Source organism: Lissotriton helveticus, chromosome 11, assembly GCF_964261635.1.
Source record: "Lissotriton helveticus chromosome 11, aLisHel1.1, whole genome shotgun sequence".
Lineage (NCBI taxonomy): Eukaryota > Metazoa > Chordata > Amphibia > Caudata > Salamandridae > Lissotriton > Lissotriton helveticus.
The window spans coordinates 60,026,907-60,046,947 of record NC_136072.1 but is presented as its reverse complement, the minus strand read 5'-3'; the positions used below and the strand labels follow the sequence as shown (position 1 = coordinate 60,046,947).

Below are 20,041 nucleotides of genomic sequence, written 5' to 3'. Positions count from 1 at the left end.
CTACATGGCTGCGTCCTTCCAGCGCAGCCCTGTAGCAAACAGTAAAGTATATTGACAGCAACTGCTGTGACGAAGGATCTTTCCAATGCCTTTATAAACGCTTGTAAATTACATATAAATCAGGCCTTTAGTCTTGATGGATCTTAAACCTATGGCAGTGGCATAATAATAGCCCCTGCAGCCCCCGTGATGTGAGGGGAACCCTGAGCTCCTGGGGTCTCCTTCGGCACTGTGCACTGGTGGGTGGGCCCCTGGCCTTAAAGCTGCTGATTGGGTCTGGCGTGTGGGGGGCCTCCTCTGTTAACTTTGCAGGGGGCCCCCTCAAGTTTTGTTACTCCTCTGACCTATAGGCTTGAAACAGAAATGGCAAGCCTTATATGCCAGCTCTGAAAATAATGTCCTGACTATTAATGTGGATAAAACCAAGACCATGAGCTTTTTCTGACGAGGCCAAATACATGTTCCTAGTATTTGAATACCTCCACTTAAGGTAATCTAGGTATTAGCTTCTCCTGGAATCTGAAATTATCTGAGGGGATTTCATCAGCGATACGGGGGTCTACCTATTGATCCACTTTTAAAAGCAGTATCAGGGAAACTGATTCTTCTGGCTCTATAAGTTGCATTAAATAATATGTATATATACGCAAACACACACAATATATATATATATATATATATATATATATATATATATATATATATATATATATAGAGCGAGAGAGAGACAAGCTTGAAATGTATGATAAACTTGATTTATTTTAGTGAATGATTTTCTATAATGTATTTCAATTGTTTTAAAGAAGATACTGTATGATGAATTTGAGCGTTTTAGTGTGAATTTATATATTCTATTGTAGGCATCATTTTAAGACAATATCAGTGATCATATTTCTATACGGTGTATGTTTTAGAAGTAAAGAGCCTCATTTACGGAGCCCTTTGTGCCGTCGTAACATCACTTTTTGTGACATTCCGTTGCCCAGGAGCCTGCTCCATATTTACGAGGCAGCACTAAGCCACTTTTTTTGGCTTAATGCTGCCTTGTAAATATTGTCCCCTTTACTGCAGTTAAAGGGGCGTGCAATGGGTGTTGCTGGGGGCGTTCCCAGCAACATCCATGGCATTTTGACACAGCCCCAGATTTCCGTGAAATCGTAAATCTAAGGGAGCACCAAAAACATATGGCTCCCCAGGGGAGGCTTAAGGGAGGCACAACGAGGAGAAATATCTTTATTTCTACATGTTTTTCCTTTTTTCTGTGTGTGTGCTGCAGAATAGAAGAAGGGAAAAGCCTCTTGTGATTGTTTTTGTGCAGGAAGGTTTCCTTTCCTTTCCTTCACAAAAACAAACATTCCGTCAACGTAGTCACACTTGCACCATGGTGCAAAGGTGTCTGCGTTGGCGCACCAACCCCATTGTGTACCAGCGCAGAGGAAAAGGACAGGAATGCGCCGTATCTCATAGATACGGGGCATTCCTGCCCTTTTCTTTTACCGTATGGCAGTACAGCAGGAAGGCCTGCGGTGCTGCCGTACGGTAAAATCTCATAAATGAGGCCCAACGTATTTAACATGTCAATGCTGCCATAGAATGTGCAGAAATGCACTTTCCTGTAATATCCTATAGCATGCAAAAAGGAAACTTGTTGTTTTATATATATCTCCTTTCAACTGATCACTGTTCCTTACAGACCGGCAGCTGTAATAATGCTCTAAAATCTGCCTTCCATCTTCCCTGCTGGCTCTGGCAACAGGCATTATAATATCACAACTCAACTGTAATAACTTATTACACTTCATCATTCTTTTACAGATGACTAGAGATTAATTAACTGTAGTGTGATTAGGAAATAAGGGTCAAGCTTTATACAGGATGTGCAAGCTCCCCTTCTATTAATATATAGGGAGCTTGCACATCATGTAGAAAGTGTGTCCCTTACTATAACAGTATTATTCATCCTGTAATTCCACTCCCATACTAAGGACAATGTGGCAAAAGAGGTGCCAACATTGCATGCCTTTTGGGTAATATTGCTGTTAGTTATTAATGTGAATTTCCTACAGCAGGTTGTTAGATTTGTTGTGTGTTAGTGGTAAGAATATACCACACTTGAATGCCTCGCTTATCTAAATTAGCACCTCCACTCCCATTTTTCCATCTTTACCTGAAGCAGCTCTTTACCCCAAACCTCTCCACCCTGCAGTTTCCATGTGCTGAGGGCATTTCTATAGTTTCCAGAACACAATCTTAGTGTTGCCACACAGCACCACTCATCAAATCAATGACAGAAAAGTGGAATTATATAATACTGCATTTTATTTTAAAAAATCTGTTTACTAGAAGAATTACATGAACATACAAGACAAAACGCAACACTACATTTAGCCAGCCCCAATGTATAAATTAATATGTAACTGCACCATGGTCTAGGTGTGGGCAATGTCTTAAAGTCCTCATTCTGACCACATAGCCCATCCCTCATAAATTCTTTAATCTGCAGAAAAGAGACACTGTGTTAACTCCCATGCTTCTCTTCCATCCTCTCCAGCATGATAATTCCTCTGAGAGTCATGAATGCGCCTCATATTGTGTTGAAGACTTCTTACGGATCATGTTGTCTCCTCATGCAGCTCTAGCAATTGTTGATTTATTTGGAATTTCATTCATCTTACTTTCAAAATCAGGTCCTGTGGTTCATGTACCAGTATCAGAATATTTTTCTAGTGCAACAACAAAGGATGGGTACCTATTGTCTTGTGTGGTTCCCTACACCAGTGGTCCCTTTGAAGTCCATCAGGTAGCATATTTGTGGGTTGGTGGATGGGTGATTGTCCAAGATATGTTCTCTTCTCATCATAATCGCACAAACCTGAATATTAATACAGATCTAGCAAACATATGAGACAACGTGCCCTATCTGAGTTTTAAAAAAGACAGCAAAAATTGGGGTAGAGCCTGCTATGCCCCTAGCAGAAACATTATAACTGAGGACTCTATTCCATATCACTTACAGGTACCAATTTTAGATTAGAGCCCCAATGCAGTCACACAGTCAGGGGAGGAACAGTCACAGGTGCACAAGCTTGAAGAATGTGAGATTCTCTAACAGTATGTCAGAAGACCTGACATAGGTATAGATTTTAACACATGGAAGGTTCCCTGAAAATGTGTTAGCAGTATTGAGCACTAAAATGGCTGGTGTTGGAGTGAAAGTGCTTCAATTGATATACAGCTATTGTAGGTAGTTATAAGATTGTGCCAGGAGGACATTCATACTGTACCTAATGCAATCCTGAATAATGGGCCCTTTTTCTGTCCAGGGGCACTCTCTGCCTAGCGGGGTACAGCACAGATCTGATATGGGTGAGGCTGTAGTGTTCCACCAAATATAGGGTCCACAATAACATTCTTCACGCCTTCGGGAAGACGGACGGTGAAGGCCCGGAGGAGGCTTGTGAAGAAGATGAAGAGCTCGATCCTGGCCAGCGTCTCCCCTAAACACACACGGTGTCCTGCATGATGAAGAACAAGAACATTGCAGTCACTTCTCTTATAGTAATCACATGCAATGTTTAACATACATAATCCCCAATAACATGGGAGAAGGCACATCCCTGAATATCCCTGATGTGGGGGTGGGCAAGGTGCATAGGAGCGCAGAGGGGGGAGACTGCAGTGTGACAGCTCCAAACAACTTTGAATGCAGGAAGACATCTCTTGACATCCAGATTTTGGCAGAGATTTACTATGATTTTGTGTTGGGTTGTGTCTGTTTCATGGCACAGCCCAGACGCAAAATCCTATTTGTTATTTACTAAGCAATGCAACGTTTATTTTAGTGGCTTTGCGTGGTTTAATAAATAAAAAGTGACAGCAAGCTTCTGTTACTTTGTATTGGAGAGGTGGATTGGATAATATTGTTTTTGTGCAGGAAGGTATTCCTTCCTGCACAAAAACAATACTGCTTCTAACACAAGCACCCTTTGCTTTGGCTCTAGGCAGCCTCAGGTGCGCCAGTGCAGAAAGAGAGCTGAAGTGCGATATAGGTTAGAAGATATGACACTGGTGAGCGCTCTCCCTTCTTGCAATGCAGCATGGCAACTTTGCTTGCCATGAACTTTTAATAAATATGCCCATTTGTGCTATGGTTTCCTTGCTTGACCATCTCAGGTCTTTTCTCAAAAACATTTTAGTGGGAAATGGTCTTTTTAAGAATAGACCTTGCTGTGCTTTTTTCCAGCAAAAAAACAATTCTTGCAGCAATATATTTTAACCCTCAACGTTTTAAAACTTGGCAAACATCTTTAAGTTACATGTTCAGATCTTCAGAAATGACTCAGACAGCCTGAATCTAGAGTAAAAATTGGAGAAAAGTGGAAACATGCTGAAATCAAAGATGTTACCATAAAAAATAAGTATTTTTTGGAGTTGTCGGTTAGAAGTGTCTTTGAGAATTGTTGCAAGAAAAACTTCAGATCTGAGAGGGAAGGCTGGGAGGACAGGAAGAGTACTTCATACAACAATTACTGCATACCAGACAATTTTCTTTGCACAACTCGCATTTGTAAAAGCTGGTTGAAATGTGTGTTGTGAAAAATAGCAATATTTCAAATTCTCAGTTTGAAACATTGGGATTACCAGTTACTCCTCATTCCAGCCTCTAGAACTCAGAATACAAGAATAATATTGCACAAGAGAAAATGGGGCCTGTAGTATCTGCATTCCCTCAGCTGTATTACAACTCCTTGAGAAAGGAGAGGGATGGTGTACCAATCCTCACCCCTACCTGCATTTGGACAAATCAGGGGACATAGCTATAAGCTGCCCCTATGTATGAATTTGGACCTCCCCCAGCCCCACCTCAATGCACATCAGAGAGTGGGTGGGACATTGATGAAACTCTTCAACTCATATGGAACATATTCCTCCACCACCACTGCTGAAGGTTTGGAATGAGTGTACCAGCCGCAGGGTAGTGTAGGGGTGAAGGTCTTTTTTAATGTGATCTCTCCCTCACAGGTGAAGCAGGCAGATGAGAAAGCTGCATGTTTGTATGTATGTAGAACTTATGTTGCAGTAATCTAGCTGGGGAGAAAAGGACTCTGCAGGCATACGTATAAACACAAAAAACAATGTTGGAAGAATGAAATCTCTTAAGACGTGTGATGTCAACCTTAATGTACTGAGGAGCAATGCATTTAATAGACCCTTTTAAAAGGAATGCATACACTTTGCACCTTGGATCAGTACTCAAGTCTGCACCTGCATGAGTCAGACCAAAACCATGCATAGCTCCACCAAAAGACAAGTGGAGTAGTTGCTTTCATTATGTTTTACTTCTCCTGCGAGTTTTTATGTACTTTGCTAGGGCAAGATGTGGAGGTTTTTGCTAATACATCACATGTATCACTCACCTCTGACCTTATTTAATTTAGAAGAAAAACTAGAACCTCAAGCTACTCATGGAGAAGTATTTGTTTAAAATCAAAATTGCCAGTACCATATCACCTTAAACAAAAGGCAGAGAGACATCAGGTAGGTGCAAGGAGGCGTAGAATGAGATTTCTTGATCATAATACATTAGGGGCCTGGTTTAGAGTTTTGCAACATGATACGAAATAGCAAATGCAATGGAATACAATGCCTACCAAACCCTCAGTTTGCACTACTCATTTAGAGACTGGTGGACCTTAAATATTCCATCTATGTAGCTCCGTTTCCTCCATCATTCGAAAACTTCTTCTAACAGCCCAACGGAGTAGGGGTCACCGAGGAAGAATATTACACTGTTTGCCATATGTCGGGAGGATGGTGTAGTTCCTTTTGTTTCCTGTCCATCACAAGGACAGGAAAAAAAACAATAATGACTCCCACACCTCAGAGAAAACTCCCATGGTGTGGTGGAGATTATATTTTTGTTTTCTTAGAAACAAACTTGCCTGGTAGTTTGTTTCTGAAAAACTAAAAAAATTGGTGGACAGCTGTTAAAACTGACAGCAGCCCTCCACCAAGGTTTTAATGCATTGAAAGGAACCTCTATGACAGCAGTGGCCTCCAAGGTACAGAGATGACTGCTTGGCCAGCGGTCATCTCGAAATTTGGCGGATGAAGTACCATTATGATGAAGGAGGTAATGTCTTCCAATTTCCTGACGAAGCTCTGTATCAGGAATTACATCTCTTAAACCCTGACTAGGCGTACCTGCAGAAAAGGGTAAAAAGGCCTCCTTGCTCATGAACTTCCCTTCTTTGTCAAGGAAATGTCCTGGATTGAATTGTTGAGGTGTCTCCCAGTGGTCAGGATCAAACAGAGCAGAGGAAAGATTAGGTATGATGAGAGAACCCTATGAGGAAAAAATAGGTTATTGGATTAGAATTACAGGCAAAAGATATTACAATTATATATATTTTTTTGAATAGCACACCTCTCCCCAAGGTAGGTGTCAGTATTCTAAGCTCTGGTCGGAGAATGTTGGAGATAGACCGGTGTCTTAATCTTTCCAAACTCCAAAACTCGTGCAGTAATATGAATGAGATTAATAATGTACATTGAGAGTTTAAAGGGAAGATGACTATGGAGTCATACAATTTCTGGGGAAGGATAATGGAGAATTCTTTGAGGTAATACATGATTAATGTGAATATTTGAATGGCACATCAAAACAGATAGTGATCCAAGGGAAATTCAATATCTTTGGGAAGCAAGGGAGAGCCCCCGCCCCAGGAAATAGACCAATAGGTCCACTATGATCTCCTTTTTAAAAGTAATCTGCTTGATGGGTTTTTCCCCTTGAAAGCTCTTGCTGGCTTGTTGGATAATATTTTTTAGAGAATACCCTTATCAAGATCCCTCTCACAGAGCAAGTAAGAGTGTGCAGATGGGTTAGAGTTGATTTGGGAAAATTATGGACAGATACTCTCTGGCAGGATTATTTGGGTTATGTGGTGTTCAGTACATAAAAATGTGGGAAAGTTGAACTCAACACTAGAAAATACATTTGATTCATCGGCAATCCTTAGTAACACTAGGGGCCTTCAAGGTCCCACCAGAAATGCTAACTGAAAAAGAAGTGGCATAACAGGAATGATGTGGTATGACATTCATGAAGAAGCATACACATAGAGTACTAGAAGGAAATTAAGATTGTAAAGCAACTACTTTGGAGAAAAGATCACAGCTAGTTTAGATGTCCAAATAGCAGTCTCTGGAAACTAAGGTGACCCCACCTGTTAAGATGCAGAATAAGAAGCTTAATTTTTGGACACGGCATTGCTGATTTCTCCTACCCACAGGTCTATAGTTGCCTGCCTCTCTGGCCTTAATGTGGATGAGTAACTTCAACAAAAACATTTTAAATGTCCATTTCATACTCTACTTCATGTGTGAGGTGAGTCTTGAATGAGACTAATGGCAAATCTAATGTAATCTAATGTAATCTAATGTAATCTCTGCCACTGCACCAGTTTGTAATGCTGATGATTAGTTTATTTTCATGTGATAAATACTGGACTTTTTTCTTCCTATCCTGCCTCACAATGCTAGTGCATGTACCTTGCTCGTGGATGTACGACATTACAACGCATGCTTTTACATCGCATGCTTTTACAACGCGAGTTTTACAACGCATACCATTACAACGCATAGTGCTTTGGGGCGCTGGATAGTGAATTATTCAGTCCCCGTGGATAGTAGAGAAGGTGTTGGATAGTAAATTAAATATATTCCCTATCCTAGGAGCCCCCAGCGCAATGCGTTGTAATGGTTTGCGTTGTAAAAGCTGCGATGTAAAAGCACTGCGTGGTAAAAGTTGCGTTGTAAGTGATGTTTCCCCTTTATGCTCAATGTTATTTTTTTCCTCACTATAATACATTACTAATACACTGACTGATGATAACCCTGCTCTGTCTGCTTCGTATTTTGTCTCTTAGTGCTGGTCAATAGGTCTCTCAATGCTAGCAAATAAGTACCTTCTCAATGATGAATCCCTGTAATGAGATCTCCTTTACATTAAACCTAAGACCACTGATAGGTACAATGTTGCTCATGCGCTGTATCTCGTGAATCACTGCATTGGTGTAGGGAAGCCTCTTCCGGTCCTCGTATTGAAGGATCTGACACTCTCCAAGGACATCATCCAGCTCTTTCTGAACATTCTCTAGAGAGAGATATTGACACAGATCAGGGAACTAGTGACATTCAAACCCACTAATGTCTACAACTAAGATTGTTTTTGCAAGATAGATGACAATGTAAGCCCATCCAGTCCCTCAATCCATCCTAATTTAGAACAACTAAGCTCCATCAAACTCGTTGGAACTCAACTATGCTCAGTTCAATTCAAACCACCCAAACCTTATGACATGTGATAAAAAACACCATCCAAGTGCCGATAATATGCTCTTTCATTTGAATTAAGGAAGGGACTGGCACTCTGGAAGTGATTTCACAAATTTGTTTTCCACAATGCTGCAAGGATTAATCACATCAACGAGCATAGTTGTACACAAACCTTGGTCACAATGTGCATAGCCATCTTTGATGGTGCTTTCTATCGATTGTAAAAAACAAGTGAAAACAGACCATCATACAAACACTGAAAACTAAACATATTTACATAAAACTAGGAAATCATTTGAGCACAAAATAATTCATAATCAATTTACACGCTCAATTTCCAGAAATGAGAAACAATTAAGTTAACTCAATAAACCCTCAGTATTCACCTGTATTAATTCATCAAACCCAAGTGGGTTCACTTTTAAACAAATTGACCCACCAAACTCAACAATATTTATCAGGCATATCTCATAATTAACAAATATTCACATAGGGTATGCCTCTTGCCAAACTAAATAAAATAAATAATAAGGTATAATAAATTAACAAAGTTAATTATATTCCTTTTATCTCCTTAGCTTCCCTCATGTCCCAGTGGGCTACCACGTGCAATCTCTGATGTATAGTGGAAGCCCACTGGGGCAGGAGGTCTGATCAGGAGTTCAAAGAAATATATTTATTTAATTCACTTATAATACCGCAATAAGAGGAACATAGTATTTTTTGTTGACCATTTTTTGTTATTGACCAATTTGTTTTTAAAAGGAAATTGGTGGGTTTATGTGGATCAGAGGACAACCATCAACAAACTTTTGCCCTAGCATATCTCCCCCTTTTTCCAGAACGATACCAATAACCTTGTACAGTTATAAAACATTTAGGTGCATAATGTGCTAATAATATATGATTTAGTACTCTCTGTACTCTTCTAGCTTTATAAACGTCTGCTGTTTTTTCTTTTACTTTATGAAACGTTAAATAAAAAGAGTTTGAGATAAAAAAACAATACGATAAGTTTAAAAATGGTCAAGAATTGGTATGGCTTTAGCGGAGAGTTATTGTCAGCTCTTGAAATAGGTGGTTGCAGTGGTATGCCATGAGAGAAAGCAGTCTGTGAATTAAGTATTCACTTTATTAGCAGCTAATGGCACAGAATCAATGTGTTCAATGCATGAGCAAATAGTTTGAGGTTTTTAATACCATTGGAAAATTATGAAAACAGCAAATTTATGCTTATAAGAGACATTCATGAGAAGACCCAGCAATATCTTAGCACAAATACTAGCTATAGAGAAGCCTATAATGACAAAGGTGTATTTATAGTGCCTTCTTGGAAATTGAGATACCTATACATATTGGAATTTAATTGAATGGACCTCATATTTGGCTAAAGACATACTCTATTTCTAAAGTTAAATGAGAATAATACATTTATAAACTTTAGAATGGGACTAAAATTGGAAAGTGGGTATGTTTTAGCTTTGTGTTTTAATTATGTGGCAAGTCAATTATCAGGTTTCTCTTAATTAGTAAAGAATAATCAAGATGTAAAACTGTAACCATCTCCTTAGAGTAAGGGTCACTGTTGGCAGAGGACTCCTTTTACGGTGGTCAAGCAGTCTCACTATTTAGTAAGCATGGGCGAATTTAGCGGATTCGCGATCCGCGAATTTGCGGATTTGCGAATTCGCGATCCGCAAAATTCGCGAATTTTTTTATTTTTGCGTGTTCGCAGGGCGCTTTGCATGTTCGCGGGGCGCTTTGCGTGTTCGCTGGGTTTTTTTTGTGCGAGAACGCGATGCGCCCTCCGGTTCATCACTGCCACCCTCTCGTTTTTTGTGCCCTTCTGCCCTCTGCACCACTCGTTTTTGTGCCTTTCTGCCCTCTACCCACTCGTGTTTGTGCCCTTCTGCCCTCTGCCCCACTTTTTTGTGCCTTTCTACCCCACTCGTTTTTGTTCCCTTCCGCCCTCTGCCCCACTCGTTGTTGTGCCCTTTCTGCCCTCTGCCCCACTAATTTTTGTTCCTTTTGTTCCCTTCTGCCCTCTGCCCCACTCGTTGTTGTGCCCTTTCTGCCCTCTGCCCCACTCATTTTTGTACCATTCTGCCCACTGCCCCACTCGTTGTTGTGCCCTTCTGCCCCTTGCCCCACTCATTTTTGTGCCATTCTGCCCTCTGTCCCACTCGTTGTTGTGCCCTTCTGCCCTCTGCCCCACTCGTTGTTGTGCCATTCTGCCCTCTGCCCCACTCGTTGTTGTGCCCTTTCTGCCCTCTGCCCCACTAGTTGTTGTGCCCTTCTGCCCTCTGTCACACTCGTTGTTGTGCCCTTCTGCCCTCTGCCCCACTCCTGTTTTATTTTAGAATGGCGCCGGCAAGCTGCCCTACTAAGTTAGCTTCATCAGGAAGCACTAATAGATAAAATAAAGCAGGTGCTCGAGTTGAAGCTCGAATTCAGTTAAACTCGAGCACCTGCTTCATTTTATCTATTAGTGCTTCTTGTTGAAGCTAACTTAGTAACTATTTTAGAATGGCTCCGGCAGATTGCCGGCGCCATTCTAAAATAGTTACAAGCTTGAAGCTTGAACTTTTGCCCCCCGGATCCGTTCCGCTCGCGGATTTGCGGATTTTCGGCAAATTCGCGAAAATCCGCAAAATCCGCGAGCGGAACGGATTTTGCGCCCATGCTTACTATTTAGCCACTTGAGTGAACATCACACTCGATCTTCCATCTGCCACCAGGGCCACTGGAATAAGAGACAATCAATCTCCTACAGACCTGGGGTGAGTAAATATGTTTTTCCTACTCACACCAGCCAGGCAGTGGTGTGATTGGAGGCAGAAGTGTCAATTAATTTTTCAGGTTTTTGTCTTCCATTAGTTGGAGGACCATTGTTTCCATAAACAGAAGATAGAAATCTGTTTTTCTTTCTTGATAAACCCAACCATGTTCCTGTGAATTACCTTCATCATCTACTTATTGAGTTACACCTAAATACCATGCATTGGGGGCTCGTGGGAAGTGATATTAACCCTTTGCCACATAAATCTACTAATCAAGTGTTAAAATCAGGGAGATATTGGCACTGCTGCTATTCAGACTACACAGAGCATAGATAAAGAAACCCCTGAATAAAGTGCATACATTTCCTAGTTTAGGGAGGTGATATTAAATGCACTGGACCTGAGGAACAAACGTAACTAACACTTTTGAGTAAATTTATGCTTTCGAATAAGTTTATTATTTTTCTGGTATTCAAAAACTGTGCTTTTGTAGTAACCCCCATACAAAATAATGTTACATGAAATCAAACTATTTTAAATAGTTAAAATAGTTAAAAAGATACATTAAATAGTGTATATTTACTATTTGATTGTAAAATAATTTAAATACCTGTTGTGAATTTGAAAAATAATGTAATGAAACATTTTTATGAAAAATCATTAAAATACCTAATTTAATCAGTACATCACTTTTAATAATTATTAATGCACATTAAAAAATATCACCACGCTGACTGCCATATTCAGGGCGGTGGCCTCAGGATGGTAAAGTAAAGAGAAAAATGTAACAACTAATAATTGTTACAAGTGATGTAGAGAATTAATTATAATTCATATAATTAGTTTTAATAAAAATTCATGTTGCATTATGTTAAATTTTGTTATACTTAACTAATAGATATTACTATTTTTTAATATTTTTCAACCATAAAAAGTATGTACTATTTTTACAAATTATGTTTAGAATTCATTTATATTTCTAGGTATTTTAAATAATCTGATTTAATTTAACATTCTTCCCGATTGGGTTTTATTTTAAGTCCTTACCTCCATTATTTTGGGAAGGTGTTACTATAACTGTGGCTGGTCCTTTGTAGTGCTGGCCTTACTATAATATTGTAATTTACTAGCAAAGTGTAAGTGACGATGGTTGGTTACTACAAATGTTTGTGAATAGCACCTTGTAGTAAGTTTTCTAGTAGTACTACTCTGCAACTACAAAAAGAAGCACAAAGTGCAGTTTGTGATTCGGGCCTGAAGTCTGGATGTTTGAAAAGTGTTAGTTTGCAGCAGACCTATGGGTGCTCTGCATCTGACGTATAATTAGAATATAAAGAGGAAATCCCGTAGGAACTTTTTTCACTCATTACATCAGTTGTTTGAAAGATTAATCTGAACTGTATTCAAAGTCAGGTGTAAGCAATCCATTAAACTATTTATTTAAGCATAGTTCTTTCAATACCAAATCACACTATGATTATTGTTTTTTTAAATACATACAACAACAGTCCCCTTAAATTAGTCCACACATCAGTTCGTAGAGACATTTGATAGTGTATGAACCAGTGAGACAAAAGAGAAAAGTCTTTGTAGTCAGGCTGATGGGAAATCACCTGACATATGGAGGCTACACCCTGGTTATATGTTGTCATGAAATCAAATATATCTGTCCACAACTTTTATTATTATTAACTTTTGTGATCTATTAATTGTGCACTTTTTTAACTTTATTTACTGCTAGCAAGACATTTTTTAACATCTCTTCCTGGTGTGTTATGGTGGTCAAAGGTAATGTGATATCGCAATTGTGAGAAGAATAGAGGCTTTATTAAGGATATGAGGCATATTTACAATAAAGTGGTGAAGCGTGTTTTTAAGCCAAGAAGGCTAACAACACTCTTTAGAAATGCAGGGTTGCATCATATTTACTAGAATATGGTGCCTGTCTGGGGTCTCCCCTGCGCTGGCGCTTAATTAAACTGCATAGCACCAATGCAGGCTATAGTGCAAGTGTGCCTGTGTTGAGGGGAAGATTGTTTATGTGCAGGAAGGTCCCCCTTCCTGCACATAAACAATCTTGAAATGCCGTTTTGTAATGTCAAAGTGTGCTGCTTAATGCTGCATACATAGAAGTTGCAAAAGTTTTGTTTTTTAAATGATTGTTTATGTGCAGGAAGGGGCACCTTCTTGCACATAAACAATCATAGACAATGTACTGTTTCTATGGGTGCTGCACAAGGCAGCACAAATGGAAACAGCAAAAACAAGGAGAAATAAAGCATTTCTGCTTGTTTTGCCTGTTTAAGACCAGGTTTTACCTGGTCCTAATTCTGGCACTGCCTCCTATTTACACCACACTTCTAAATATGGGGTAGCATCAATATCAATGGGTGTTGCAGTGAAGCACCCACATTACCACCCATTGCCCTCTCCTTTCACGCTAAACACATTGTGAAAGGGTGCCTTATTTACAAGGCAGCGGTAAGTCACGTTAAGTGGCTTACCGCTACCTTGTAAATAAGGCAAGTCCCCTATCGCCATCACACCGTCACTGAAAGTGACGTTGTGGTGGCGATAGTGGTTTGTAAATATGCCCATGTGTGACTTCACTTCTGTAACCCATGGCATTTTGGTGAATTACTGTCATTGACTGTTCGCCTATGCATGCCCTAAAGGAAATTCTGCAAATGGTGCTTGTTTTGAACTGGTTTGACAAATCTCACACATTGCACTGAAGCTGTAAATGAACATTCATCTCTCAGTGGAATATCATGCACCCCAAATATAATTCTTTAGTTACATTTTCTAATGTATTGAATATGCTCATTCCTTAGACTTCTAAAATAATACCATGTAGGGTATAACAACGTTGTGTAGTACCCATCCTAGCCCTCACCTTGGATTTCTGGGTATTTCACCATGTAAAGGAGTGCCCAGCGTAGGGTGGTGGTGGTTGTCTCTGTCCCAGCTCCAAAAAAATCAGCTGCAAGCCGGACCATGTTATGCTCATCAAATGTAGAGGTGACATCATGAGAGTCCTGAATGGAATATTAATGTGCAAATTCAGCAAATGTGAAATAATGAAAGAGTCTATTGTGAAGACATCATAACTTGAGGAACTGATTGATGATATAAAGCAGTCTAGTCTTGGTCATTAAATCAAATTGGCGGAAATTATTATGTTTAATTGCATAATTAAATTACACAGATTGCAAATTTATTTTTATCATCGGTATGGATAACTATGGGTTAGTTATTAGGGTAAGGATATATTATAAACTCTGACATGGAAGCATAATGAATGTGGATGAGTGATCATGCTTGCAGTAGATATGGTGAGATTAATTGATTATCCAGAAGAATGGAAGTGAAGAAAGAAATCTGACGGATGGACAGATTCAATAACCCTACAATACGGAGTGATCAGAAGTTGCAATATTTCCCTTTGAAAAGAGGAATGGAACAAATTAGTAGCAGATATGAATTTAGAAAAGGAAGAAAGGATGATAAAATCAGTGAAGGATATTGTATTTATTCAGCTTTTTTGTTCTGTAAATTGCCATATTTATTGCCTTTCACTTCCTTTGGACAGTTGTGAAACTATCTCTGTCAATAGGGTTTGGTTGACTTGCTGGGGCTGTGTGCAATTTGATCCTGTAAGGACCGAAGTGAGGTCCTAAGCTTGCTGAGTTTGGGGGCCTACTCCCATGATACAGAGGAAGACTGGTTACTCACAGAATTGACCAGGGCCCGTAATAAAGAATAGGGCTCACTCTCTATGTTACTGTGGAGGGCACCTATCAAAAGGTGCGCTTGATGTTAACAAAGAGAGTGCACCGTATTGAGTTGAATGTGCAGCCCCCAGGGCAGCAACAAAGTTGAGCTGCCCTGGGAGCAGGGCAATCATCTGAAATATGGAGCAGCTTTAGAGATCCCCTTGCAGGCGGGTGCAGTGGGTGACTGCACCCCCCTTTCCTCCCTCTTGAGGGCTGTCATCAGAGAGTGCTCTGACTGTGCAACACCTTTTAGGTGGAACACTGTCAGTGCTCCTCCTGACAACTTCTTAGCCTCTGCGTACGTATCTCTAATGCGGGGCAGAGGCAATGGGATTCCCTAATTTGCATGGAGCCCCGACCCGATGAAAACGAGGGAACACCCTCTAGTTATAGCGCTGTCTCTAAATGTGCGCTAGCACTATTTGTATTACAAGAAGGGTAGCACAAGTGTCAGCGGCTTTCTCTGTAATACCAAAGTGCCCCCAGGGTGCGTAAAGTGGGAGGACATGCCTGTTGCACCCCAGGACACTTTGTATAATACAGGTGCTGAATTAAGACCTTGAAAAGGAATGACTTTTAAAAGCTCAGTTGGTTTGTTAGTTAGGAGCTGAATCTAATCAAACTATTGAAATACAGAAGCTTTAATTTTTTATGTGCACACTTTATTCTGCAGTTAACTTTAATTAAATACCTATTTGCATGAAAAACCAATGATTCATAAAGATTCCTGTTGTGTGACATTTTTTCTTATCATCGCATGGGATTTTTCATGTACAAAGCACCTCCTGGGAGCTTGACTAGAGCAGCCAACATGGCCGAAGTAAACACTTACTCTTGCTATTTTAGCTTGGTAGTAATCAATCACGTCCTGGGGTTCCTCAGGCACTCCATTCTCTTTGTGACACTGGATTTCCTTCTTTACAAATTCTTCCACAAACGCATTGCTCTTGAAGACATCCTGGTGAGGTCCTGGAAGATACCGCATCAGCCAGGGGAACGCATCAAAGAGCTTGAGTATAAAAAATTGCATTGATTAAGCAGAGTGCCCTTTTCTGATCATACATTCAACTAAAATATTGTAGGAACTTAGCAGGATACTCCCTGAATGTTCTTGTTTGATACAATCTCCCTCTAATACAGATGTATTCTGGATTATTGACAATCATGAAGCATCACACTCTTATTTATGTGAGTAGGTGTGTGGGACACGTGTTTTACTGTCCGCGTGTCTAATACAAAATGAAATTAGAAACTGCATTGTCAGGAAACTTAGAACACAAGAAATATTCTGTTATGGTATGAACTGTACAATTACAGTAGTAGCATGTAAGGACTAGGCAAGAGAAGTTTGATTAAACCTAATCTATACAAGTTCTGATTCTTCTGTGTATTCTCAAAGGAAAGCCTTGCTATTTGTGTCAAGCTGCTATGGTTGAGCTCAGATTTCCTTCCAGTGACTAGAGTTTATTTCTAGGTGCCATATTTTTTAAAATGTGTTAGAACTCAGCCATAGCTCACATCACTTTTGAGGGTTCTCTCTCACAGCTTCAAAGTCCAGTTTCCTATGTACATGAACCCTCCTTACTCTACCTCTTGTTCAAATGGTCCCTGCTCACCAATCTTCTAAATCCTTTGGTGCCCACCACCCACAGACAGGTCCCAGAATAACAACAAATCTTTGCTACTTGTGTCCAAAAGCATTTCCTACATTCCTACAGTCGATTTTCTCTGTGAGGCAGTTCCCTGAACTCCAGTGAAAAATGTAGGCACCAAAAGCAAGTGACAGAACATCCATGTAGTTGGAGACTTAGAATCTCTCCTGAGGCCTGCATGCTAAATGAGAAAAACTGTAGCACATTTCAGAAAGGGAATTAAACAGAGTCAATGTGAATTTGTTTTTAATGGCATTCTGTCCTTTACTCTAAACCTACGTATGAAATTCAGAAACACATCATATTTAAGTATTTGCTTGCTGTCCTGTGTCCAATCTTAATGTATGATAAAAAAAAGCTCTCTCGCCGCCTCTACAATTCTTTAAAGTGCTTTGAGGTGGATTAATTGTGGAATAATGCAAAACATAAAAGCACCTATGTGAATTCCCTACATAACACTGTAAGAGAGAATGGTGCTAAGATTATCCCTGATCATGAGCATTTTAATATGATGTCAGCTACTGTGGGATTTTTCTATCTCTGAGAACATCCGCTTCCTTAACAAGTGTAAACTGCACCCCGCTGAGTATAAACTAAACCAGTCGATATTTCGGAAAGGTGTTGGTGTGAAATTGTGTAAGATTGAGAACAATGTCATCTCATCTTTTGACTATTGTATTCATCTCTTTCTCTTAAAACTTATATTTGATCCCACTTTCTAATCTAACTTCTATTTTTATTTTGTATCTTTCTATCTTCTCTGTCTTTGGTGGTGTGTTCCCTCTCTTTTATTTTATCTATCATTGCATTTGGCCTTTATTTTGGACTTGCACATGTTAATCTCACTGAATACGATGTCAATGTACGCCATGATATATGCATGAATAGCAATGTCAGTACCAGTAAAAACCATGTCAATGTATGCTATGACAAATGTACGCATAATAATGAGAATGTCTGTAAATATCATATCAATGACCTCCATGTTATATGTACACGTAATAGGTAACTCATATCATTGCTGTCTAATTCACCCCAGATGACCTACCCATCAACCCCAAGTCAGAAATATGTGATCAGACAGGTGCTGTGACCCAAACCCACACCTTCCGATTGATAGGTCATAGTTTGGGTTACCTTTAGCCTGAAGACAAATGCGCAAACATGGTAAACCCTGATCAATCCCACAGATAGGCAGTAACACCACAAACAGGTCCTAGGAGATTGACCCCAATAAAACATGGTTGGCCTAAAGCGTGCATTCCCAAATTACCAAAAAGTCAGATGCCACTTGTAGTTAGGAACAATCAGCCAATCAGAAAACAGCCTGCACACCACACGCAGTGATCAAACGCTCCCAATGACGGCTATCTGGACAGATACCCACTGGGCCACTCTATCTAGCCATGAGGTCGAGAACCACCAGTGCACCCCCTTATCAGATGGTTGTATTTATGGTTCATGACTAGACCTGGATCTACATGCTTCACAGGGATGTGTAATTATTCAATTGTACCTCAGGAACTGTATATTACTGGTGAAAACGTCTGTACTTTGAGACTGTGGTCAGACACAACTCTGTTGATGCTCTTTCAGATGCTGCATTTAATTAAACTAACCTGTTTCTATTTTGCCAAACTCCCCTTGTCTTTTCAACTTTTCAAGGTAAATTCTTATCCGAGCAACACACTTGTAATATTAATATTAGCGCTGGTATACCCTATTTGGGTAGCTATTTGCTCTACAAACTTTAATAATGATAATAATAATAATGTTCTATCGTCTTCTGCTGCAGTTTTTACTAAACATCTCTGCTTTCGTGTTTTAGCATACTTTCTCTCTTTTTTTTCTTACTCGCTCCTCTCCATTTTCCATTCCTGTTGCACTTTCCTCTCCTTCTCCCTTTTCTTTTTAAGTGCTCTTTCTCCTTTAACTACTTTCTCATTTTATTAAAGCAGTTTCCCTCCATATGGGCATTAATCTTCTTCCTAATTTTCTCTCTCAGTCTCTAACAGAAAGCTTACATGTCTTATTCCTCAGATTTTCTTTCACAAGTTGCATTCAAGTTTCCGTGCACAAGTTGTTCCCTCTGATTAAGCACTCACTTACAATATGAAGTCATCTTAACACTCACCCTGCCCCACGAGCTGACTAGTTTGCTAACAATGACATCATTTGCTTCAACGAGCTGATGGAATTCTTTATCGTCTCTGGAGAAGCGGTGTCCAAAAACCACAGCAGAGATCACATTAGTGACAGAATGGACGATCGCCAAAGACGGATCCAGGCTTTTCCCTGCAGCAACAAAAAGAAGCGACATAACTCACTCAAATAAGTTAACGTAAACCAGAGAGCTGTGGGGTCCACGGCTGATCATACCTGACAAACTGAGGAAAGCAACCGTGGACAGGAATGCTTTTCAGAGTAATTTAAGAGGTTATTTCAAGAATTCGACCACTCCACTTTTTTGTCAATATTTAGCTATCAGCGTTATTCTCATGTTCTCTCATGTGCCAGGACAACCTACTAAAGGGTGGTGAGATTCCAAGTGTTCAGCACTCACCAAGATACTGATTACTCTTTTTGCAATGAAAAGTTTGTTTCCAAAGCCCCCTTGACTTTGGTGGTAGTCAAGGTCTGTGTCAAAGGATATAGAGTGAGGCTAGAGTTTATATACAGTACAGATCAGATGCAGCTGAAATAAAGATTGTAAGAAAACAGGCGTTTTTACAGATGCCCCCCACTCTTTGCCCCAGTTTGACTACTAGATGCTTGTTTTCAACTCTGACAGTGCCCTGGAGCCTGCTGACCAGGCCCCAGTACCACAACTCTTTCCCCAAAACAGATATGTGTCAATTGGTAACCTCAAATGGCAAAGGACTTTAACCTGCTTATAAACCCCACATTTATGGTATCAGCGGTACCCAGGACATGAGTTTTAAAAGGGGCATCAGGTCTTGAACACTGTTTGTGCTACCCTGAATGATCCAAGTAAACTCCTCACAAAAGGCCTGCCAATGCAGACTCAACTTGGCCCTCACCATGTGTGGCAAAGTCCATTGCACTATTTTTAATATATGCCAGTCCCCCCTAAGGAAAGCCTCCATATTATATTAAAGGTGTGAACATGTAAGTGCAAGCTTATGTGTCCCTAGAGTGGCCTTTACTATTAAAGGATACTATAAGTGATAGACGGTCCATAGGATTACATGGGCTGGCACGCGGGCAAACCCGAGGTTGGCAGCTTCATTACTGTACTGCTATATATGTCATGTTTTGTATCAAACAACATCCCTCCTCACCCCTAACACGATTCTTGTGTTGAGGATGATGTGTCATGAAATCGTTCCTGGTAGAGCGGAGCTTTCAGGTTAGACAGGGAGGGCACTATTCCAGGGATATCAAACTGGAACAGGGTGTGCCTCAGGGCTCTGCCCTTTGTCCTACCCTGTTTAACCTGTATGTGACACCTTTGGCGGAGTTAGCGCAGGGC

General features: G+C 40.1%; 1 protein-coding gene across 1 annotated transcript in view; it reads right to left on the bottom strand.

Annotated features, from left to right (window-relative positions):
- Window positions 1–2,301: 2,301 nt before the first annotated feature.
- LOC144790641 (cytochrome P450 2J4-like) overlaps window positions 2,302–20,041 on the bottom strand; it is a 52,627-nt gene continuing 34,887 nt past the window's right edge. Inside the window, exons 4-9 of the mRNA XM_078665373.1 lie at window positions 18,683–18,843; window positions 15,729–15,905; window positions 14,017–14,158; window positions 7,971–8,158; window positions 6,205–6,346; window positions 2,302–3,515 (exon numbers count right to left, since the gene is read on the bottom strand). Coding sequence (XP_078521499.1) covers window positions 3,337–3,515; window positions 6,205–6,346; window positions 7,971–8,158; window positions 14,017–14,158; window positions 15,729–15,905; window positions 18,683–18,843 — 989 coding nt within the window. The 3' untranslated portion in view covers window positions 2,302–3,336. The remainder of the gene's footprint in view (window positions 3,516–6,204; window positions 6,347–7,970; window positions 8,159–14,016; window positions 14,159–15,728; window positions 15,906–18,682; window positions 18,844–20,041) is intronic.